We start from the raw sequence: 25,812 nt of genomic DNA, 5'->3' as shown, positions 1-25,812 counted from the left end.
GGCATTGGAGAGATCGTATCTCCCTGCCTGACGCCCTTCTTTGTTGGGATTTTGATGCTTTTTTTATGGAGGACTACGGTGGCTGTGGCACCGCTATAGATCTCTTTCAGTATTTTTACACACGGCTCGTCTACACCCTGATTCCGTAATGCCTGCATGACTGCTGAGGTTTCGACTGAATCAAACGCTTTCTCGTTTCGAAACCCCAGAAGTCATGCTGGCATGTGTATACGCATTGCCAATTCTCACCGGCTATATAATTCATAGACTGAAATATGTGCCGTGAAACAATTGCTTAAAAAGTTAATTCGCGTGTTTAGGTTAATTATTCAGTTAAGTAGAAGCAATGGCCGCCTCATTGAGTAATTTAGATCAAGGGTTAGAATTGTGCTATCTGCCATAGGCAATTTCTTAAAAATTTGATGCAGCAAAAGAAAAAAAAAAGAAGAGACACTGTATATACACGTATGTGTGTGCGCACCATGGTTGAAGGGGATGCGAAGGCCACTCCAACGCACGGTGTCGGCAATTCTTCTCGAGCAGGGTATTTATTACCTCTCTCTCCTAGCAACCAACATGCCAAACCATAGGGTTACAGAAGCACTGCTTTGCTCCTTTAGGAGCAAGGTACTGCTTCTACAACATCGATTCGTAATGAGAATGCAACAAATGAAGAAAGTAATGAGAATTCTCATTGCTTTCGTGCCGTGTGTTCTGCAAAGACTAACCCCACATGGCTCGAAAAGAGCTGCCGTTGCACTCAGGTAAACATTAAGCCAACAAAATTAGGTGTCCTGTTCCTATACATTCAGTTTCCCTTGAAGGACATTGCTTTAATTCACGTGGTTTTAGCACACCGTGCGGCGAATGGAAGATATTTGTTGTACACTATATCGGATTCGCGGTCTTCTTATTGCATGCCCTGCAGTAAATATACGCAAGTTGAATCCACTTCCGGTGCTATACACGCGTATTTTTATTGAACACACCGAACCAACGGATCTAACTTTTTAAAAACTCTTCTTTACGTAGTATAATCATCGCATTTCATCTTCGTATTCACGTTCAGCCAATCACGCGTTTTCCAAACAAAGACTTGGGTCGGCCTTCGTATCTAGATGCCTTTGACGCCCAGTCGACTCCCGTTAATTCGACCCTTGCGGTACCGCAAAATGTGGTCGGATCATCCGAAAAGTCGAATTAACAAACGGCCGCAAAATGAAGCGATTCAAATGTATATATTATTCTTTCAAGAAGTCAGAAATGCATTTTTGTTTCTTCCTCTTGAAGCGCGACTGAACCAGCACGCAGCGACATGTTTAAACGCTGCCTCAGCTTTGGAGCGCGAAGAAACGTTCTGCAGCGTTGAGCCCAGCATCAACGTAAGCCGCACTCGGTGGCGCATGCGGGACGCGACATCTGTTTAGACAACAAAGCCACATTTCTTCAAACTGCTGGCAATCGCCGCGGGCAGCACAAACTCCCACACGCGTGCTAGCGTGTGCACTGCTATGAGCACCTTTACGTGGAGGCCAATTGTCGCTTTCGAGGCACATTATCATCCAGTCGGCGGAGGTCGAACTAAGCGAAGACGCATGGTTTCGAATTCAAACTAAACGATTTTTTTCTGCCATTGAAATGTATACGGTTTCTTGCGAGGACATTCCATTGCTTTCGAATTAAAAAAAAATTTCAGTTAACCAATGCCAAAATAACGGGAGTCGACTGTATTTTTCTTTTGTGTTCGAATGCTACCAAGCTTCGCTTGGCAATCGGTCACAAAGAAAAAAGAGAAAAAAAAATGTCATTTGACATACCAATTCCCCATTCTGCATATATTACTTATTTTAATTTGCAACAGTCACATATCACTACAGTGCGCCAAGTACATAAAATAAAGGTTACAATGTTGATACAGCTACGTATAGCGTGTGCGCTTCTTCGTATATGTGAGGTCGACGACCTATTTGCTAGCCAAATCTGATCGTCCTGTGCTTGCGCTTATGCGTAACTCAACAGACAAAAACGTGGCAAATCAGTTCTGCGGAAGCCCGCAAGTTGGGGGAAGTACATGAAAGGGAAAAATTGGCATCCATCCGAATTGTAGCACGAAGCTACAGGGGAAACCCCCGAAAGAAAGCCTCGCAGTTGAAGAAAAATTCGTCCTGGTCTGGGACTCGAACCCGGGACCAACACCTTCCCGGGGCAATCGCTCTACCATCTGAGCCGATCGCAAAGCGAGGCCTAATTAATCGACAATTCGAGGAACTGGGACATTGAATACGGCAAATCAGTTCAGCGGAAGCCTACAGATCGGGTGGATGCAACCCAATGTTTCCCTTTCATGTACTTTCCTCCACTTTGCGTGCTGCCGCATAGCTGATTTTCCATATTCAGTGTCCCAGTGCCTCGAGTTGTTGATTAATTCGCCCTCGCTCTGTGATCGTGTAGCCACCTCGTTAGCTCAGATGGTAGAGCGACCGCCCCGGATGGGCGTTGGTTCCGGGTTCGAGTCCCGGACCAGGACAAAATTTTCTTCAATTGCGAGGCTTTCTTTCGGAGAAACCGGTATGGGTTTCCCCTGTGGCTTCGTGCTACAAATAAGGTAGGTACCAATTTTTCCATTTCAGACAAAAACGTACTACCGACGCCAGAAGTTTCCGGAAGTTTTGGATGTACACAAAAAGGCTACATATTACGCAGCCTCCTGTTAATCTTTGCAGCCTTCAACTATCGTGTCACTGCTTATACACGTACTGCCTGCAAGCACAAAGTGGTGGGGTAATTCAGCTTCTGGTCGCAGCCTGCGCCCCCGCAAACCTTTCGTGCCAACGACATAGACGTAGCATTGAAACATATCGGAGCCGCCAGCAATGGAAATTCATCCAACCAATGAAAAACGCCAACCGTATCGCGGGTTGCACTGAAGAGAGAAAAATGGTGAAGCTGATTCCAAAGATACCGCTTGGCCTTTTTTTAGATTCGTTTACTGCGACAGCAAGGAAAGATGAAGTTCCCTCTACGTAAGCGTGTGGAAATCTGTTCAAGTTCACTCAATTTCTTGCGATTTCTTCCGATGCTCATAATAATGTGCGATTTCGTCCAATCTTTTGCAAATCTTGTTTAACCTACACCTTCTCTCCATCGCCTTCTTATTAATTTTTTTAAAGAAGCTGCATGTTTCTCCACCGCTGCGCTATAGCAATCGGGCCCTGTGTGTGGCTTACTAGTTCCTTTACAGCCGTTCCTGCAAGACCTATGACAACGGCGTATTTAGCACGAGCCAGACAGTGAGACAGTCGTTCCAGAGGTAACGTTAGCCACACACAACGCACGGAGAGGTCGACCCAAAGCGGCTCGCAACTCTCGTCGCAGTACAGAAAGTATATTGCACGCGCGTAGTAACAAGCAGACTGACAACGATGTGGCGGCGACATATGCGCGATGGCGTGTATATAAAGGCGGCCGGTGGTCTCGCGCGTAGACGCCTTCAAGCATCTCCAGCGGCGGTGATGTGGCTGATCACGGCCAAGCGTCGTCTGCTGTCTAGTTTGCCACAGTTCATTGGCAGCAGTTTCTGAAGACACCCGGTAACCGCGAGAAAAGACAACCTTCGATGTCAGACCGCACTGTGCAGTTCAGTCTTTTATCGCAGTAGCCGTGGCGTCAAAATACTGTCGCCCCGAACGTCAAGCGATTGCGTCTCTTCATCAAAGTCGCGCCGTGACAGTGCGATCGAGGCGATAAAGCGTACGCGCGAGATTCCCTCCTCTCGTCGCATTCCTCGCATTCCCAATCAATGAAGCCGCAATACAGAAGCGAGCGTGAAAACATCGCAACTCGAAGTACTATGCGGAGTACAGCACACAATATGGTTAGCTGACCGCGGGAGGACGCCACGCAGAAGAGGAACGTTAAAGAATGCGCGCTCGGAGGCGCCCTCGACGACAGCGCGGGCACGGCGCTTACGTGCAGGCGGTAGGACACCGCGGAGCGGGAGCGCCGGCCCTGCAGCTTCCGCAGGCACCAGTGCGGAAGGCAGTACTCGATGCAGCACTGGCCCGGCACGGACATGTTCTCGGGAGACACGGGCAGCTCCGAAGCGGGACGGCGGTTGTCGACCCTTCTCTCTTCACTGCGAGCGACGAGAAGGCCACACGGCGCAGCGCCTGTAGTCAAGCGGGTGACCGCTAACAGAATGGATATGTGTATTCACCTACGGCGTTAGACACGTCTCCGAACGTCGTTTGGCCGGCTCCCTCGGGACAAACGATCGTGCTATATACGCACTTTCCACCCCAACGTGGAGTCGTCCGTGCCCGCCTTGCAAGGAGCGGATCGCACTAGAAGGTCGCGCTGCGTTACAAATAGTCCCGACGCAGTAGAATGCGTGCTTACACGTACCGTGCTATTTGGTCACAGCAGCATGCAGTGCGCGAAGAGCTGTCGCAGGATGTACATACAGGAGACCTAGAAATAGTTTTAGCCGCGCCCTATTACCGCACGAAAAAAAGATAAATAAATAACGCGTTTGAACGTCGCAGTACTTTCTGTCTGGCAAGACGAAGCTTACTTGCAAGTTTACCTCAAAGACCATGTTGGAGTCACATGTCAAACAAATGTTACAGCAGGAAGACCCAGCGTTTAGAAAAAAACATAACAGCGTGACCTCCTATGATTACGCTACATAATCATTTATACAAAGAGAGCAAGCAGTTAATTAAAAGAGTGCGGACGTGTGAGCAATGTAAACAATAATTAGGAAACGTTCATTACATGCAACCAAAACAGGGAAACAAGCGGTGGACGGTCGCGCTACAGCTGATAAAGAAATGTGACTCGGCTGACTTTTAACCGGTACAGTTGCCGACCTCTTGAAGGTGATCGCGCGAGCATGTACAAATTGTTCGTGCAGCGCGCCTATCGCGGGCACCTTCTGGTGAGGGAACACTAGAGAATAGGGAACCACCTTCTCCTCGTACAACGTTCTCTTACGCCGTAATCGATCCCTGAATACATGATACCCTTTACTAAAAAAAAAAAGGCGTGTCATTGACGTCGCACTGCGCAACCGGCTACGAACGAAACACACAAGGCTGTGAAACTGCGAGTATAATGCATGGCTGACCATCTGCGAAAAAGAAATGTGATCCTGCGCTCAAACACATCAGCTTCGGGGGGGGGGGGGGGGGGGGGTTGCAAAGAGTGGCGCGGTTAAAAATAAAGAAAACATTAAATTGCGGGGATTTAACGTCCCGAAACTGCACAGCGTGTTACGAGTGAAGCCGCAATGAGGGGAAGCTCCGGCTTATTTTAACCACCTGGGGTTCTATAACGTGCAACCAAAGCACGGTACACGGACATTCTTACATTCCACCTCGACTGGAATGCGGTGGCCGTGGCCGGAGTCGAACCCGCGACTTCGTGCTCAGCAGCGCAACCCCATGTAGCCACTGAGCTACCCCAGTGCCGAAAGCGGGGCAGTTCGGATTTGATTTGTAACGCCTTCATAAAAAAAAAGGTAGAAAGAAAGGAAAGAAGGGCAAAAGCGGCAGTCGTGGCCTCGCGGTAAACTGCCCGCCTCGACTGCAGGAAATCGCGGTTTCTCGCTGCTGCCGCTCACTCACCGGTTCGCCGAAATGGCCACAAGCGACCCCCGGCCTGGCACTTGGCTTTCTTCGGGGGACATGCTTGGGCAGTAAAAGCCTGCGCCTTGAAAGCCCCTAGAAACACTCGTGAGCGCAAACGTGACCCGTGGGGGTCTGAACATGGCCGCCATTTCCCATTAGGTCGCTAGTTCGGCTTCATAAAGGGACTTTTATTTCCCATGTGGCGTCCCAATGCACATATTGGGTGGGGACCCACCCCCCTCGGGTTGGGGAGAGACATCCATTTCACCGCAACGGTGGCGAATACTTCACACGTAATTACGTAATTGCCGCAATGGGGAGCGACCCAGACCCCCTTTTTTTTTCAGGGTTTTGTTGCACCCACAGGATTCGAAATGACTGGCAAGGCGCGGGCTCCCATCCCCAGGACAATTTCCTCCTAAAAGAAGCCGAGTGTCGGGCCGGAACGGTCGGTAACTGGCTTTTCAGTGAGTAGGTTCGTTGATTTTGCTTGCTAACTTCGTATCAGTGCTGGGAAGTTTAAAGCTCTACGCCAAGAGCGCTTTTTTTAAAGCACACATGAAATTTGGAGGGATATCTTCTCACCGGTATAAGAGCCGCACAGCCGCAGCATAAGAGACAACTACAGAAAGCACCGAAATCTAAGTACCACGGGTGTTTTCGCATTTCGGCCCCATCGGAATGCGGCCGCCGTGGCCGGGATTCGATCCCGCGACCTCGTGCTCAGCAGCCCAACACCATAGCCACTGAGCAACCGCGGCGGCTATTAGAACGCTCGCAGTGAACAATAGCGTGACGTCAAGGTTATCGCAGTATATAAGCAGGAGAGGTACCGGCGCTAAAAACAGCTGCGTTATCTATGGGGCGGACACGTATAGTTCGTACATCCGAAGAACAACATGCGAGTGCCGGAGGGAACAGCATCGAGAATGTAAACGGCGCCGGCGCGAAACGACCACAGACGGATAACGTTCCCGCGATGCTGAACGAAAACGACAACGGCGAGCCCGGGCAACCATTCCTCTCTGTGAAGATGGAATGGCAGCGAAAGCACTTTGCTTTTCGTTTGAGAGCTTTGACTGTCGTCAGCTTTTGCCGCCATTCCATCTTCACAGAGTGGAATGGTTGTCATTTTTTTAGTCGGTCAGAGAGAACGCGTAGCCGCCCCCTGTGCCAATCAGAGCTGACAAGGTGGCGAATTCTACAATATGGCGGAACTGGAAGATGTCTATGAATAGCACCCCGAGCCAGATATTCTATAGACGGGCGAACGACGACGTGTCCAACGCGCGGGGAACATGAGCCAATCCGCGCAGTGAATTGCTCCCAATGTCATGCTTCGGCATGCGGTTCGTCTGCTTGCAATGGCGGACAACTTGTAGGGCGACACAAACTGACGAGCAGAAATTAATCATTGCCGCCTAAATACGCGCATTGTATGGTGCCTACTATCTGTTTTTGAGTAAGTGCGGCCTCACCTTGGAATGGTGCAAGCAAAATGTTTTTTGTACTCTTTCTGTTCACACTGATGCGGCGAACACTCTGCGTGCGTCGTGCAGAGTGTTTTTCCGCGCGGGAGTTCGTCGTGAAATATCGCTCCATGCATTTCAGGCTTAAAACGGCATTTGGCAACGCTGTACAGTCATGTGGCGCCATCTGTTAGATAGAAATCGGCACATTTTTTCGGGTTGACGGTGTCCGTCTAGGCCACACAGCTCTAGGCCTAGCAGAGTCGAATCAAACACCCATCTCAAAAACGACAAAACTGCTTTTTCTTTCTTTTTTGTCGTCGGCGTGAGGTGAGAGCAAGCGATGGCCGATTTTACAATTTGTTTCTTGTCACTACGGAGAGCAAGTATCACGGGCGAATTACAATCGGTGTGAGCAGCCTGGGTGCTTTCTTCAATAACTGCGAGCGGACAGCGTGAAAAAACGACAAGGACTGCACGACACAGGTTCACAAATTTCGTGCGGCCCAGGTTGCCATTCGAGAGAGTGCTTTCGAAGAGCTTGAACACCCATCGCAATGCGGACTCCAGTGACTTTTCTTTTTTAGTTCCCTATATAAAAAAAAGAAAAAATCAAGGAAAGATATGTATATTTCGCGTAAGGAATCGGGAGCCTTCCAGCTAAAGGAATGGCACTACATTAGTGGCGGAAGATTATGAAAACATGCCAGAAGTTCCGAAATCAAAGTTTCTGTAGCCCTTTTTTCTTTCTGTCTTCATTTATTTTATGTGGCACGTCACTGGCCGCCGCCTTCGCTATTACTAAGTTCGTTACGGCGATTGGCCAGCAGCTGTTTCTACGAGCTGCCTGGCTCGTATGGCTCACATATCAGGCACGCGGGGAAAAAAAAAAGAAAAGAAAAACACGAAGCGCGAGAGCTCAGATAACCTCGCCCACATCGCGGGCACGCGTGTTGAACTGCGACACTTTTGTTTTTTTTTCTTTGTGTGTGTGTGTGTGTGTGTGTGTGTGTGTGTGTGTGTGTGTGTGTGTGTGTGTGTGTGTGTGTGTGTGTGTGTGTGTGTGTGTGTGTGTGTGTGTGTGTGTGTGTGTGTGTGCGTGCGCGCGCGCCATGCGGTCGGTTAGTTATACATCAACTGGCCTCGCTTATCTCGTCCTCAGTGACGTGCTAGCGAAAAAAAAAAACATCGCAGCATTTTACGCGCACCCTTATACCTCGCGCGTACAATGGCCCACGCTGATAAGGTGGTATATGAGCTCTCCGGTGTTGCCTACAACCTGCGTAAGCGGCACTACGTATGGCACGTTCACTGTGTCCAGTGCCCGCTGCGCGTTTACGGGTAACTCTGCAAATACATCGCGGAACCTCTTCCCGCTGCAACTCTGTGGTCTTGTATCACACACCATGCATCTAGTTCGTTCCCTATAGGCGGCGTTTTACAATTTCCAGTTTATAACCAAAATTTGCAGTGGCGCCTGGTTAAAAATTAAATTATGGGGTTTTACGTGCCAAAAACGACGATACGATTCCGAGCCACGCTATAACTCCGGATTAATTTTGACCAACTGGGGTACTCTAACGCGCACCCAATACACGGGCGGCGTTCTTGCATTCCGCGCCGATCGAAGTATACGGCCGCCACTGCCGGGATTTGATGCCGCGTCCTCGGACTCAGCAGCGCAACGCCAAAGAGTCGACGCCAGAGATTAAGAGACCATGATAAAATCCACTCGGGTTTCCAAAACTAACACAACCTTTTTCTACACAGCGTTCCTATACCTATACACAGTCCTTATACACATACACAGTCCTTATAGAATCGCCTGTGGCAGATATATGAATCTGGTTACTACGGCGGCATCATGCTATCTGTTACCAAATATTTTTTTCCAAGATTCCTGCATATCCCCGAAGGGCCTCTCCCCACGCCCTTTTACCCGCCGCCCCTTCCTCGCCGCCCCCCGGTGCCTTGCGCACGACACAAGACTGCGCGCTTCCTCCCCGCTTGCCACCCTTGCGCGCGCAACGTTGAGCCGCCATCGTCGGCTAACCCTCGCACGCTTTCCCTCGCACATACAGCATACGGCGCGCGGCGACGATTTTATCGCCCTTAAGACTTTACGGAACATCACGGCGACGCCGACGACATAAATGCGCCTGTAGTGCTCATATAATTGATATCGCAGAAAAATCACCAATCACTATCGGCTGGGAAGGGCCCGGTACCCAGCAGCTCATCCCGAGATAACAAAAAAAGGGGGTGGCCGGGCGCCTCCTACAAACACGCGCCCGAACCCGGCGGCCTATAGCAGCTTCTACCCAGGGCAATATCACGATCAATACGAACTACATAACGGCAGGGTGCGTCGGCCACATACCCTATGGACATGCTCCAAGGCAGCTCCTTTCGAGGGCCGCAAAATTCAAGACCGGTACCAGTGGGAGACCCTCCCGCTCAGCTCAGACCAACGAGACCAGCTCTGGGCCGTCCAGTTGGCCGAGGCAGCCGCTGAGACCCAGAGGATATCGGCCTTCTGCTATAGGCGGAGGGAGGCATGCGCCCTCCCCGCGATTACTGGGGTCAGTAAAAGTTGACTCTCTCTCTCTCTCTCTCTCTTCCTTTGTTGCTGCGCGACGCATTTCGGGTGGCGGCTTTCGTTGCGCGTTCCGCATTGGAGGATTTACCGAAGTCGCATTTCATGCTGAGTGGCGTAGCCAGGAGTGCGTTTTACGCCATGACATTTGTGCGAGTGACTTGGCTCTCTGGCTGGGAGCGCAGCTTCCTCGAGAAGAAGGTCGCGCGCAGCGTTTAGTTTGAAACTTAAGCTGTTTTCGCGGACGCGCAGCGCTGTAGTATACTTTGCAGACACGGTCCTGAGCGTATGAAGCATACGCTTATCTACAATGGCCAAACCAGAGCTCGATGAGAACTCGTCTGGTCGGGATTGCCTAAATCAAATCATAATCAAAGGTAAAACGGACATGATCTTGAATAAGCCCCCCGTATGTGAACGAAAACGTGTTTTCGTTTCTTTTTCATGTTTTTGGCCGGCGTCCGTTTTACTTTTGAACTCTGTGTGTGTAGTATAAACAATGGATAACAAAAGCGACGTCAGGTGGCGCAGAAACGCAGTGCGCCACCAAATAAATAAATAATAAAGGTAAGACATTCCACAAAATAAGAAAGAGGGCTTGGTGGCGCAAGCCGCACAACCCGTTTCGAAGGGGACGCTCATAGCAGCCATCCACTAAGCCAATTAGAATGTCTGCATGGTGGAGGCGAGGAGGACAGCATGCAGGTAACGTAGCGCCCCCTAAGGTGACTTCATATACTAGCGCTCACAGTTAGTGCTAACAACAACAACAATCTGCGGTTTCAAGTGCCAAAACCACGATCCGATTATGAGGCACGCCGTGCGTACTGGAGGACTCCGGATTAATTTCGACTATACCTGTGGCTCCTTAACGTGCACGTAAATCGAAGTAAATGACGAGCGTGTTTGCGTTACGCTCCCCATCGACATACGGCGCCGCCGCAGCCGAGATCGAACCCGCAACCTCGAGCTCAGCAACGATGCGGCCACACAGCCGCGGAACCACGGCGGCGGGTGCACGCCACGACACACACCCTCGTGCGCCGTGACGGAGACGCACGATGGATTTGCGGGCTTACATTTCGTCAATCGCGCGCAACGGCGCGAATGGTGGGTGTTCCACCTGACCGCAGCGTTAAGTATCGGCGCGTTACCCGCCGTGGTTGCTCAGTGGCTGTGGTGTTGGGCTGCTGAGCACGAGGTCGCGGGAACGAATCCCGGCCACGGCGGCCGCATCTCGATGGGGGCGAAATGCGAAAACACCCGTGTGCTTAGATTTAGGTGCACGTTAAAGATCCCCAAATTTCCGGAGTCCTCCACTACGGCGTGCCTCATAATCAGAAAGTGGTTTCGGCACGTTAAACCCCATAATTTAAGTACCACCGCGTTGCGCGCTCGCCCGATCGAGAACCACGCCACAACTTGCGCGTATTCTCGGACGATCACTTTGGCATGCATGTGTGCGCAGTGCTCCTCAACCAGCCAACCGCGCACTGAAAGTGATATCGCCGATAGGCGTTCGTGCGAGAATACGTCCCCCGCAAGGAGGCACTGCAACGCCGCGCTTTCCCGAAAGCCCCCGATCATGGGCTCGCGGTTGCGAACTGCGCCGGCAGTCGGCGAAACGAGCGGCAACGCGTTTCGTACGCGCACTAGCTTTCACAACGGCACGTCCGCGGGGTGACGACGAGGGCTGGTAACCAAGGGTAACGAAGACAATGAGGCCGCAGCGAGGAAGAAAGGCCGCTGTTTAGCCAAGAAGAAGGGGGTGTACACCCCGGTCGCGTATCGCGGGACAATGGCAGCAGGGAAAACCCGGGGCCCACATAATAGCCGACGGCGACTATATATATATATATATATATATATATATATATATATATATATATATATATATATATATATATATATATATATATATATCCGAAAAAAGAACCGACAACAATCTCGCAGCGGAAACGAAATAGCGTCGCAAAGCGCACACACGCGAGGTCAATTGACTCGTGTGTACGAAATGCTGCTACGCGCCTGAGTGTCGAGCGCGGGCGTGTCGCAATGTCGTTGCCAGTGCAGCGACGAATGTTTAGGCGCCCACAATGCCCCTATATAAGCACACAGAACGACGCTGTAGGTGAAAGAGATATCGGACAAACTTCGACCACCCGGAGGCGCAAACTGTAAAAGAAAAAAAAAATCGATTCAGCCTATAGATTTGTAGAGTGTATAGGAGATATAGCGCTCTTGCCAGGGACAGAGCTGCGACAAGCGAGCAAATAACCTTAAGATCAGGTACACCTATCGACCCACTACCAATGTCTCTCTCTCTCTCTCTCTCTCTCTCTATATATATATATATATATATATATATATATATATATATATATATATAATGACCCAATGCCGGTATATGCAGGCGGGTGGGCTGAGGCTCGTAAATCCTAAATATACAGGATGATCGTTTTTAAGTTTTATGGAATTTTTAAAAATATGCTGTTGCAGATGACGTAATTATAGTCCGTGAGCTGGAGTATTCAGAGAGACGCACGTTACTTGGACGACAAACCGAAACACGTATTCATCTAATTAACAAATATTCAATAGTCATCCTTTGAAATAATTACCTTACGGCACATATTGCAATCCACGAATCGTAACCGGCGAGTCTTCAAGGCGCATCCGCTTGGAATGAATTTCCAGAATGACGTCAGTTAGGAGATACGCGCCATCAAACGTGCCGTAATAACGCACTGTTGTTCCACTTACTTCTTTAACAAAATGCCATTTTATGCATTGAAGCACAAACGCAACTGGAAGGCCCATGTATTTCGTTCCAGACTTTCTGAAATATTGTCTCGAAACTAGTGCCATCCTGGAAACTCGTTTCAAGTGCATGTGTCTTGCAAGCTCACCGGGTACAATTCGTAAGTTGCAAATATGTGCCGCAAAGTATTCAATTATGAAGTTAATTAGTATATTTTGGTTAATTACTCGAATATGGGTTTCAATTTCTCGTGCAAGTAATGTCCGTCTCTACGAATATTCCAGCTGAAGGACAAGAATTATACTATCTGCCACAGGGGATATGTAAAAAATGCATTCCAGTTTGCGCCCTCCGGCGGTAGCACCGGGGGACAAGTGGCCAGCTTTGAGGAGCGGATTGGTCCCTGGGCGAAGGCCGACCTTGAGAGCGCTATAGGCAAAGTCGGACTCTCAGCGTGATGTGAAGTGCATTTCTCGATAGCTGGCCCGGTGGAATGTAGAGTTGCTACATATGGCTCCCGGAGCTTCCTGCGGGAGCCATGTGCAGTAACTCTACTGAAATACTCCCTGAATCAACAAACCCTCTACTCTATATATAGGGCAATTAGTCACTCGGCCAAACAAAGCTTTAGCATCATCATCATCATCATCATCATCATCATCGCAAACAATAAGCGCAGCAGAATTATCTTGGAGTAAGTTGGTTCGTCATGAACAAAGCTTTTTTTTTTTTTTCCAGCGCTGGTCCCCCAACCCAACGAATGCACAAAGCTTTGAAAGGCAAAAAAACTAAATGTACAAATTACCGTAGCAGGCCGGAGGCGTAGTTTCGTCTTCCACAAGGTACACTGGGACATCACCCGTTAACAAGAGTGCCCTTGCAGTATATTACGTGTCGAAACAACTGCTTCTGCGAAGACAGTGGTTAGCCCACGATGCGAGCGTGCTCAGCGGAAAAGTCTAGCGCAAGGCACCGCCAACGCTTGACACGCCACGTCAACCTTGGAAAGTCGCAAATGAACCTCGATTCGAAGCGCTACTGCGACTCCACCGAATACGACAGATCTGCAGCGATTTATGCGACGAGACGTTCCTTGAAGAAAAATAGCTGGAGAGTCCTGACCTCTGACTGGATGCTGAGAGCACACAGCCGTGAAAATTTACACCGGGAATCGTCCAGGATCGCTATATACTAAACCACGCTGACCACTTACGACGAAATGTGGCGCTGCTTCTTTCCTTTCTGGAGTCGGGGCCACAACGTAAGTAAACTGGCACGATAGTAAGGCCAGGGGCGCTATCATCTCTGGACACTGACGAATTCCGCCATTTTGTCGAATTCGCCATCTTGTCAGCACCGATTGCGATGGCCTAGGGGGCTGCTACAGCCTCTCCGACTGCCTCAACATGTAGCCATTACCAATAAGCTTGACAACACGCGACGGAATTTCTCAATTTCCAGAACAGCACTCCTGGAGAAACTTCATTGTGGTGTACAGCATGAAGGATATATATGGCGCCACAAATCCGCCCACAAGGAAAAGCCGAAACCACGTCACAAGAACTGGTGAAATACTGGGCGGGGGAATACGCACGGGAGTTCTATATGGGGAGGGGGGGGGGGCTATTCTGCAAGTGTCTACTTAGTAGACTGCCCATTTCGGACGCCGCTGATAGGCTGGAGCAGCGAGAAAGAGGCAGACGGAGGCAGAGGGGGGGGGGGGGGGGCGTGCCTCGTTCTCGCTCGTACTGGGGCTCAGCCAATCAGCACTTCAGCAGCAGCCAAAATGGACATGCCCGCTTACCAAATACCTCCCCCCTCCCCCCCCCCCCCCCCCCCTCCACGTCACCTAGATTCAGCTGCTCCAGAATAACTTTTGTTGCGCAGCAGCGAGCACGCAGGACGGTGCAGGCACAAGCCATATACGAATTTCTATATTAATTTTCATTGGTGTACGAGTCGCCTCAATTAGCTGTGACATCTCGCGGCCCAATCGCAGAACGCTCCCGTAATGCGTCATGCCTGACGTCACGTAATTTGACTTTTGTGGATTTCTAGGAACGAAATTCAAAATTCCCCGTTTCAGCTGCACTTTTACTCCAAACATCGAAATCTTTTTCTTTCTTTTTTTTCTTGCGTTGAACGAGTGACAATATTTGTAGCGATGCCTTTCTGATGCTATTCCTTTTCACGCTACATAAGTGGTCAGAGCGACGCTCCACCAGCGTTATCAATGGGATCAGGCGGCGGTGAACGCTGGATAAGAAAGGCATAGAATCAAGCGAAAGGCATCGCTACAAAATCGCAGCTCTGAATGGCATACAAGTATAGTAGCGCTTGTAATCCCTGTAACACACGCATGGAAAAGTCAGTGCACTAGCATTCTTGCATTCCACCTCGAACACCATACGCCAGGTCAGTCAGTTCACAAGATCGCTATCGATGTGGTTACACAAATCGATTTTTTCGGCATTCCTTGGGTGGTTCATAGACTTCGATGCTCCGATTTCACACATGCGCAAACTTCTAAATAAAGAATTAACGGCAGGCGATCTACAAGACGCTATTACATCGGCCAAGGAATGGCCGATGTAATATAGTATACCAACAAAAAGAAACAGCGGGTCGATTCTTGGAGTAGGGCAAGCGATCCAAGTAAAACCGCGTCGGTGTTTTTAGCGTGTTGTATAGCAACGTGCAGGTCTACCATGACGACCCGCGTCAATCACCCTGCGATCTTTTCACGCTGTGTCTGCGCACGATCGACAGAAACACAACGGTTTCTAAGGCGTGGTGGCAACGTGGTAGAGACTCGCATGTCCGGCGTATACACGTCAGTTCTTGCAATTCTTCGGTATGCGCGAGTGCGTAAACTACTGTGTCGGCACTCGCTAAAGACACGTAGCGCCTATGTCGGTGCAAACCAAATACTGCAACGACAATGACTTCCACACGTTCAATTTTTTTTTGTCGGAAGGAGAACAAAACAGGCCCTATAATGTTTGAGCCCATGTACGATTACATCTTTACAGTCAAAGTTGCCGTCCCGTGAATATTAATTTATGAGGTCTAACGTCCCGAAGCTGCACGGTGGGTTATGGTGGACGACATGGTGGGGGGCACGGACGTTTTTGCATTCTACCTCCATCAGACAACGGCCGCGCCGCGGTCACGAATCGAACCCGCGACCTTGTGATCAACAGCAGAGTGCCGTATATACGCACTCAGCCATCGCGGTAAAGCTCAACAATCGGTAATCCACGAACCATGCACCTTAGCCTGAAATCGCCTTCGAGCCTTCGCAATCAGAACGCATTGTTTGGTTGCATGGTTTGTCATATATTGTTTCATTTCTTGAATTTCATATTTTTGCAATTCTGCCTTTTATACATGTACTTTTATTTGTTACCATGCCCCTCCTGCTTGGGCCACACGGCCTGCAGTATGCTGTAAATAAATAAATAAATAAATAAAATATATAGTTTGCGAGCGGCGCCACAGGACACGAAGGACACAAAGCTGGAGAGTGTATAGCGACGCCTCGTGGTTGTATTTCTTTGCCTATTCTGCCCCTGGTGTTGTGTGGCACCGTTTGCAAGCTCCGCAGCCTACATCGCAGAGCCCCACCCGTGCAAGCCACGGCTAGTCGCCTGTGGCCATCATCTGCTCCTTTAGTATAGGGGTACTCTGCATACTTTCAAGTGCTTCTCTTACACGTTTGTTCCCTCAACCACGCATCTCTCTCTATAGCGACTGAATAACCACGAATAAAGAGTCAGTAAACAAACGACCACAATATAAATGAGTACACAGAATCAAACGACTCCAACGTCGTTCCGGCGACCGGCACGAACGGAACCGAATGCGAACGAACAAGTGCTCTCCTTCCGTTTTGCCTTTTCGAATGAGCGAAGCAAATCACGACAGTGTGTCACACGCGGCAACAGCTGCGCCTCGCGGCAGCTGCTTTCATCCGGAAAGCAACGAAGCACTTTAGGGCCATTTAGAAAGGTCGATATCTATATATGTCCGAAGGCCGGAGGAAGCGCAGGGACAATATACGTTTCAGCACCACGTAGCGGCACCGTCCGTACTGACTTCCTCGTTTCTGCGGCATTCCTAATTGTCCCCTTCAATTAACGATCACCTCGGGTTCCTGCGGCGTGGCTCCCGAGGTTTCGAACGACGTCTGGGCTGCAGTAGCGACGAATAACCATGGCCTCCGAGATTGCGCGCGCGATCTCGGAGGCAATGAACCAAAGCAAAAGATACTGTCGTTTCCAAGGAAGCCGCCACCGGTCTGTTTATAACAGTACGACTTTGATGCATATATGCAGGTCCTCGCATCGGGGAAGATGGAGCAGATTCGTTACTGCTTCTTATATTTCCGCGACAAATAAATTAAAATAAATGATGTTGCCTAAATGAATGAAGAACACAAAGAATGGCGAAGTGGGAAAAAAAAGTCAACGGCGTCTCAACACAGAACAAAAATAGGCAATCAGCATGGATTGACAAGAGCAATTGCGGTGTGTCCAGACTCAAGGGATTTATGCGCAGGTTCCAACCTGTACGCCAACGGTCATGCTTATTAAAGTATAAATTACGCTATAAACACGGTAACTATAACACAGCCCACTTTTTTTTTTTTTACATTTTGTTCAACCGACGGGCGCAAGCTTGGTTGTGTCAGCTATTTCTAGTAAGGGTCTGAAAGTAGTGTCGCTCCTAGGAAAAGTTGCGAAGGAAAACATACACGCTTGATTTCGGCGCCTCGTGTTATACATGCTGTATAACATCAACATGCGACTCCTGGCGCCGCTGTTACCTGTCACTCGAGCAACGTTTACGTCAATCGATGTCAACTTTATAGACTCCGTGGAGGATGCCAATAAATGCAGTAAACGGATGTCAAGAAAGAGCTATCGTTGCGTGCAAGAGCGGTTGTACGTACACGCCAACCTCTCGTGATAGTCGAACGAGATAGAACATCTTGACACTTTTTTTTTTTTTCATTTCGCGTAAAAGTGTTCTTTCATTTGGATGGCTCGCTTCCGCGATCGGCTGATGTACGTTCTTGCAAAACGTCTTAGCGCAACTAATGACTTCGTCGATCCCCGCCCTGGTGTTACATCTGTTTACTCGTTAGTTCCCGCTTGAAAAGACAAAAAGAAAAAAAAAGAAACGATAGAAAATGCCCAAAAATACGACAAGAACATTGTCGGGAGGATCTGATGTCCTTTTGTAGCGACCAAAAAACTGCCTACAGATAGCCTTATTTTGTCGTATCAAGACGTCAGGCGACAGTTTTGCCGTGACAAAAAACCACGCGACCTTTATTATTATTAATGTTTCTTCGCCCCGGCAAAATGTCCTGTGTTCTTCGAATAGGCTTGTTTGCTTTTCAGCCTGCCGCCCCAGAGGATAGCATTTTTTTTTTCTCGGTTCACGAGCGCTGTCATCTATTACAGTGATACTACACGAAATATTCCTAAAGTTTTCGTAAATCCAGCCAGGTTATGACACGGTGGTGTGACACCCAATACTTGCTGAACAATCAGCGAAGCCTCGTCTTCCCCTTTACTCACTGAATCTATCGTTATTGAGAGCAAACACATATGTCTACGAATGCTCAGCGAATCAGGGCCCGTATTCACGCTCATCATACCCAAGAGAAGTCTTGCGAGTACGGACTCTGGATACCAAGAGAGACGTAATGAAGACATTGCTCGCGGTTCGCATGTATACACGTGAAGCCTGCAGGCAGAATACGCAGCGCATTCGTTGCGCACACACAACGTACACGCTCAGCCACTTGATCCGAGCCACTGGGCATGCATGGCCAGCGAAATCATGCGTCGAGAAAAACGTTTTCTTTTTTTTTTCTCGGGGTCCTAAAAAAAAAATTCAATTATGCGGTTTTACGTGCCAAAACCACTTTCTGATTATGAGGCACGCCGTAGTGGAGGACTCCGGAAATTTCGACCACCTGGGGTTCTTCAACGTGTACCTGAATCTAAGCACACGGGCGTTTTCGTACTCGGGGTCCTCGCGGTAGACGTTCAGACAGTGCGCGCAAGTTTACGAGCAGTGATATATAGCACGACCGTGGGTGGCTGCGAACAACACATCAGCAGCTCTACAGATGAGAAAGGTCGGCTATTACTTATCGCCACTCGACTATAATGAAACATCGCCTCATGCATATAGGCGAGAAATGCAAGCAGAGCTCTGATACGAAGCCAACCTATACCGGTTCCTATATCGGCTCGTCCTTGCACGGTACTGATATGCCGGCTGTCACGACCCCTTTTCAGCTGAAGCCCATATCAGCCCCCGAGAGCAATATGGACCTTATCGCGCTTTTCTCCGACTCTTCGGCCCCCCATATGTCGGCGCTCCACTGAACTGATAACCCCTACACAGCTCCCGTGTTTTACTCCGGCAGCTATAATGGCGCATTTATTAAAAAAAAAAAAAAAATTTTTTTCGGCTGCACTGGTGGCGCATCGTCAGTTGTGGCTGCAACTACACCATGCTACATATGCCATAATTAAACACACCTGCGTAATTTAGTAGCGGGATTAAAAGAAATTCATACGGGTAAGCGTGATATGGAGAGGAAGAGAGAGAGAGCTTATCATGCACGGGTTTTACGTCCCAAACCAGCAGCGGAGACGATTCGTAGTAGACGACTTCGGATTAATCCTGACCATCCGGGGTTATTTAACCCGCACCTAAATGTATCTAAGCACAAGCGCCTGTGCTTCCGCTGGATCCACGAAGGCAGGTTAAGAAAACCCCAAAGCGCAGGAGCTGCGAAGGAACGAGATTTAAAAAAAAAAAAAAAAAAAAGCAGCCATGGCCATCCAGCTCCCCCCCGCCCCCCCCCCCCCCCCCCCAAGAAAGAGAAAAACATTCAGCAGGGTTGTTGCAAAACACACACACACACACACACACACACACACACACCATGGAAACGCATCCTTATTTTGTCAAGTGAGCCGAACTTCGAATTCAGCATGCGATCCGAATGCACCTTTCCTTTTGGGCAGACAAAGACGGGCTTTTTAAACAACTGCTTTCCAATTCCACATGAGTGTACGGTTTCAGATAACCATTCAAAATACAAGGGAAACATTTCAAGACTCGAAGAAAGGAACGACAGCTATGAGTCAGCAGCAGCTTAAGAGCTCTGAATAAGCTAGCTGCGTTTCTTTTTCAACAGAGTTCAATAAAAAGTTTGTCATTCCAGCTGATAATATCTGACCAGGTGAAGTGGTTTACTCTCAGATTTCCAGCTCATATAGCCGGTCTTGTGCTGGTTTGCGATTTTTTAGCTCGTCTCAGGTGGGCAACGAACAATGCAGTTAGACCCGCTTAACGCCTTCACCCCGCATATAAGACAACACTTGACACGGTGGCCTCTAAAATGTTCAACCTTGCCTTTTAAGCAAGTGTGACAAGAGGTGTTTTTTACACAAAATTCTTGCAATGCCTTCGTACAAAGCTTTAAACACTGTCAGTGAGCTGTTCGCTTTCCCACCGCTGATAAGCGACCCTTATACCACTGTGCGACGAGATGGGAATGCAGATGAGCTGGTACAGCAGTGGCCACGTAAATATGAAGGACACCAGGGAACAGTGCTCGAGGCGCATTTCGCGCATGGCTGACTCTATGTTTTGAAATTTCATTGAAGAATATCGGAGCCTTGGAGCCAAAAAGAAAAAGAGAGTGAGAGAGCGAGAGAGAACTGCTTATCTGAATGAAGCATGCAGCCGTGAACGTCCATATTTATTTATTTATTCATTACAATATTCTCAGCGCCAACAGCGCGTTAAAAAAAAAATCTCTATGTTGGGCTATATGGGCCTACAAACATAACGTTCACCCGACAGATGAAATAACCTAACTTGAGGTAAAGCGCAAATGGCTGACAAATGGAGACGAAGACACATGTGTCTTCGTCTCCATCTGTCGTTCATTTGCGCTTTACAAGTTATGCAGTACCAACTAGCCCACCAGTCTGTTCTTTTGAAGCAACCTAGCCGTGCAAACTGCCAACGAAGGTCGGCCTGCCGAGCTTGCTGAAGGTATTCTCCATGGTAATGTAGCAGGCATTCGCATTCCACTCCCTAAAATTTGTGTTTGATATACAAGCCGGTGTCACAGGGGCGCTTTGGATTGAGTTTCTCGATCGTGATTGGGCTCCTTTGGCAAGCTGCAAAAGGGAGTCAATCGACAAATTTGTGATCGAGAAATTCAATTTCCGTCAGGCTCAATCGCGATCGTAAGTCCCCTTGTGACTGAAGCATTACAAAGCGCGTCAGAAATCGGAACGATCACGGTTTAAAATGCGCCTACAGCGAAATCACTGAAAAACATATTCGTAGTTATTTACTTTTTTTTTTTTCCCGCGCAACTCGTGGACCTATCTGCGCTCAAATATACTGCAGAGACAACGCATTTGACGGCTTGATATCACACAGAGGGGCCAAACAATAAGCAGCAATGGGGCCAGTAAAGCGAGACAAAGGCATAGCTACGTACATTTTAATATCCGCGTGAAGATATTAAAATATGACGTTCTTTTTTCTTTCTTTTTTTCTATACGCCGTATACATACGTTTCACGATTCGTGCTTTTTGCCGACAGCTTTGACAGACGCGTTTTCACGCGACAAGCGTGCCAGAAAAGAACGTAGCGATCGCAATAAGCATTATACAAGCCCGTAATGTCAAAGGAATTTGTGCTGAGATGCGTGCCGATTGTACCTGACAAGAGGGCAGCTTACGCAGTGAACGAAGGAGGGTACTGACCTGAGGATAGCCCTGCTTCTGGTGCGGCGGAGGGTAATAACCGCTCATGATGCTACCGTGACGATCAAGGCCCTACGACACGTCGGAATTCTGGATGCCTGCAAAATTCAGTTGATGCTTGTCGCTCCAGCCACGGGGTTGGAATGACGGGTCCAAGATTGGTGTGCCGCAGCAGCCCAGCTCAACCAAGTCGCAGTGCCCGTGTGCGCGGTGATTGATAGCTCAGGCAAAGCTGCCGCGGCGACTCGCCGTCGGTAAACAACACTCGGCGCCTTCCAGCGACAGCACGACGTCACGGTCACCACGTGAGCTGCTGATCGCGTTAGCGAGGCGGCAGGACGCCTGGCGACGTCGCGAGAAGGGACGACAACGCACGTAAAGATGAAGACACAATCGCGAGGGGCCACGTGAGATCCCGCCCAACCTCTGCGTCGTCTTTCTGCGGTAAATGGCCGAGAAGCCCGGCGCCAGGGAACCAGCTTATGGTTACAGCAAAACGAACACTTTGCGCTCGACAGTTTCAGTTTCGGTTTTAATGTTTGCCAACTGAGAGTACTTTTTCTAAACGTGAGCTAATAATTCTAAGGACGTGTTGCAAAAATGTTTTTCGAAATATGTACAACTTTTTTTACGTGATGGTTGCCTTTCGAATACGTCACATTTCACCGCTTGTAGCAAAGGCAAAATGAGTAAGTGCTCATATCAAGGCCGAAAGCAGCACCTTGGGTTCAACTTTTACGTCATACGGCATATTGCTGATATTACCTTATATTACTTTATGGTTACAGTCCATTCTTTACACCGCCTACACCCGTGCCATGCCCGTGCGGTACCAGAAGTTTATAACATGGCAGTTTCTTTTTGACGGATATTCAAGCATTTTGCAGAGTGAAAATTGACTGCTCGACCAGCCAAATATCTGTCTTTCTTTTTCTATGCTCCGTGTACCAATCTTTTCCCGCAATGGCTTACTGAAAAGCTGTAGCGACAGATAAAGAGAACCTAATTATGAAATAAACGCTTCGAACCATAGAGTTTCCTCTTGAAACCATAGACCCCATGCTTGAGCTGATGTGACGCAATTGACAACCTTTGTCTCATATCACGATTCTTATAGTTTGACAATTTCTTTCATAAATATGGCTAAGAAATGGTTTTCAGATATTTCAGACTGTTTCAGACATGCGATTTCAGATGAAGTGGTTGATGTTGCCTCACTGTGCCTGTTTAAAGAGTTATTACACTACAATGAATGTGAAATTCGCAGATTTTAAATGCATTTAAGCTACAAAAACGCAGAGAGAGAAAAAAGCATTTAGTTTTGTTTCTATTTATTGTTAAGCTCCGCAACATAGAGTTTTTTCACTTCATTTTGAAACTCTATGCTTCGCAGAAACAAATCTGGCAACAATGATACAAACGAGTGGCGGTAGGATGTAACGTAATAACAAAACTATAACCTACCACAACCCACAGCAGCGACATCGTAAAGCGAGCGGCAACTGTAGCGACTGTAGCGGGCTCTTTGCGCCAAGAGGTGTGCGCGGTTTTGCGTCCGTGTCCGCTGGTCGGGGGTCGCGGACCATTCATTCATTCGGCGGCGATGGATCGAGCGAGGACTCTAGCCGCGTCATTGACGCCGTTCGCCCGGGCCTTGCTGTCCGAGAGGTGCGGTGCCGCGCGTCTGGCAAACACCGGCCACTTCGGCGTTCACCTGCTCAAGGTGCCCGCGCGGGGCTATGTGACCCGCGCTGCAGCCGAGCCGTTCCTCAACGGCAGCTCGTCTGTATACGTCGAGGAGATGTACCGAGCCTGGACCAAGGACCCAAACTCCGTGCACAAGGTGCGTTGAGACTTTGCGAACCGGATCATTTTATGACCTGCGCAATCGTGCTGCCGGCGGCACCTATAAATACCTTGCCCGATACTACCTGGACGAATGCCCTACACAGCTGAGGTTGGCACGCGTAGCTTGCGTATATCGCAGGGTGGTCATCCTAGGCGGACAGTGCGTATTCGAATATTTGTCTCCTTGTTTCTTGTCACGCTTGTTACGAGTCACAGTCCCGTGCTAAACTGCCGTACTTGGCGGCATTTTCCCTGGAGGTGACGTGGGGGTTAAGGGGACAAACTAGCGTGTCGCACGTGTGATTCATTTTCCGGCGCGTCACTATGCTATGGTGTTGCCTCCGGGAGCTTGTTGGGGAGTAGATCACAGTCCATGTGTGCAGCCTCCTTAGTTGTGGTCTAAGTGCCGAAGTGCAGCTCGATCACGAGAAATCTAGGCGCACTACCGCTTGCGTCATTCGTGGTGCCCTCTGAACAGAAACAACCCATGCGCTGTCCATGCGCTAGTTTTTCATCTGTGTCAGCTCGAAACTAGCGCCGTAGCTTTGTCGTATGTCATACCTCGTTTTGTGGTATGCACCATCTCATCTATCCCACTCAATGTTCTCAATAATGAGCCGTATAAATTTCGTTCATTGCGCGATTTGAAATTGCATTCTGGCAATACCAATTGACGATAATTCACGACGACACCCCCTTTCCCATTAACGGGGTCTACTTAGGTTGCGCTGTACGCTGTTTGAGGGTAATTAGTGTATGGATGGTCACTTTGCGGTGACTGTGACAGAATTTACGTAAATGCCGAGACGGTCGTCTCCTGTGACGACTGTCGCCGTTGCGCACGGCCGCCGGAAGCTTACAGGTGAACGCCTGCAGAGCCGTCGACGGCGTGGTTGTCCTTGACGAGCTTTGACCTAATTTCTTCGCCGTCTTCATGCTCGACTGAAGCGCCTTGAAAGCATGGGGACAGCGGTTGCGAAACAGGGCTAGCTCTGCTGACCTTTGAAACGTTACCTCTTTTACGGCTGTCACCAGATGTAAGCCGACGGACGGGTGGGCGCGCCGCCTTCTTGAACTGGATTTAGTCATGTTACTGTTTATGGCATCAGGAAGTAATTAGGCCAGTATATTATCCTCTAGGGGGAAATAGCCTGGCAGGTCAGATAACTGGCCGATTTAAAAAGGACTGACCTTATTGGTAAAAGCACAGACTACGCAGTACAATTGACAAACTCACAACTAAGCTTTATTTAAAAAAGTGCTAAGTTTACTGGTAGGGCCTGAATGCTTGTGCAGTAAGTGTCTAGTTTATGTAAAGCATCTCAAACAGTAAGCTCATCTGATTGAATATCACTCAAACAAAAACGTTTCATTTGATAAATAAAATAGGTATAAATAAGGCGAAGGCCACTCTCAGTGATGTCTTGCATCAGCTGAATCCATCCTAAGCCTGCAACTTTTCTCATCTCATTCTCTCCCAGTGATGTCTTGCATCAGCCGGATCCATCATAAGCCTGGAATTTTTCTTATCTCGATCATTCTCTCCCAGTGATGTCTTACATCAGCCGGATCCATCCTAAGCCTGGAATTTTTATGTCATTACACCACCTAATTCTCTTCCATCGTCAATTGCATTTCACTTTCCTTGACAAACCATTCTAGCACTTGAACAGAGTGCAGGTTGTTCTACGCATTACGTTGCCCAATTTCATGCGAAAACACCCGTGTGCTTAGATTTAGGTGCACGTTAAAGAACCCCAGGTGGTCAAAATTTCCGGAGTCCTCCACTACGGCGGGCCTCATAATCAGAAAGTGGTTTTGGCACGTAAAACCCCAAATATTATTATTATTACGTTGCCCAATTTCACTTCCTTCTCTTAATTTTAACTACATTATCAGCCGCACTTATTTACTCTCTCATTTATACTGCTGGCTTCGTGTCTGTTATAAGGTTACACCTACTTTTTTTCGTTGCATTGCTTTTTGCATGTTTTTATTTTTATTCTATGTCATCTAGGTCCACACTTAGGTAGGTGGCATCACATGAGTTCAGTTTCTGGAGCATCACTCATTAGTATGGTCCTTAGTTTTTTTTTTCTAAAGTTTTTGTCATCTTTTAAGTTTCTTTATTGCAGGTCAATGCTGGTAGAATGCACTGATCGTATACTTCTATTTTTAAGAATAATGGTAAGCTGACTTCAGAATGCCTGCTGTATGTGCTTGAACCCAGTTTTGATTCATCTGGAGATTTGTTTCTCATCATCTGGGTGACCAGCCGTGACTATTTGGCCTGCATTCCTGGAAAACTTCAAGAAGGAGGCTTACTACCAATTACAGAAACCTGTGTTGCCTTGCCAGGCTCTTGAACATTACCTAGTCATTTGCATGTCAGTCTTTGAGCCTATCCTGCGACTTTGCCACTTCAAGTTCTCAGTCCTGTGCTGAATATAAGTTTGGGATGAGTAGTTGTGGGATGAAATAAATTCTCAGATGTATGTGTCTGCCCGTATGTATGTAAGTTTGTGTCTGTTTATTGCAATTTCTTTTATGTCACTCTGATGAAACGAAACTGTGAGTGGTGAAACAAAGCATTACTGCTTTTGAGTAAAGACAAGGCTACTTGTACATGGCATGAAGTAGAAACAGGGGCGGCGATGTAATGAATAGAGGTGTTTGTGGGAACAGATG

General features: G+C 48.5%; 2 protein-coding genes across 3 annotated transcripts in view; one reads left to right on the top strand and one right to left on the bottom strand.

Annotated features, from left to right (window-relative positions):
* LOC142575200 (DAZ-associated protein 2-like) overlaps positions 1-21,724 on the bottom strand; it is a 69,404-nt gene extending 47,680 nt beyond the window's left edge. The window contains exon 1 of one of the 2 annotated variants that reach the window (XM_075684343.1): positions 21,277-21,724. In XM_075684343.1, coding sequence (XP_075540458.1) covers positions 21,277-21,324 — 48 coding nt within the window. In that variant the 5' untranslated portion in view covers positions 21,325-21,724. Of the gene's footprint in view, positions 1-3,969; positions 4,090-21,276 lie in introns of those variants that run through there. The other variant, XM_075684337.1, reaches the window with a different exon arrangement.
* A 1,037-nt stretch (positions 21,725-22,761) lies between these two features.
* Positions 22,762-25,812, top strand: part of Ogdh (oxoglutarate dehydrogenase Nc73EF) — a 109,352-nt gene continuing 106,301 nt past the window's right edge. The window contains exon 1 of the mRNA XM_075684325.1: positions 22,762-23,119. Within this exon, the coding sequence (XP_075540440.1) occupies positions 22,880-23,119 (240 nt within the window). The 5' untranslated portion in view covers positions 22,762-22,879. The remainder of the gene's footprint in view (positions 23,120-25,812) is intronic.

This window comes from Dermacentor variabilis, chromosome 1 (assembly GCF_050947875.1).
Source record: "Dermacentor variabilis isolate Ectoservices chromosome 1, ASM5094787v1, whole genome shotgun sequence".
In the NCBI taxonomy this organism is placed as follows: domain Eukaryota; kingdom Metazoa; phylum Arthropoda; class Arachnida; order Ixodida; family Ixodidae; genus Dermacentor; species Dermacentor variabilis.
The sequence above is the reverse complement of the archived record's forward strand: the minus strand, read 5'-3'. Positions and strand labels throughout refer to the sequence as shown.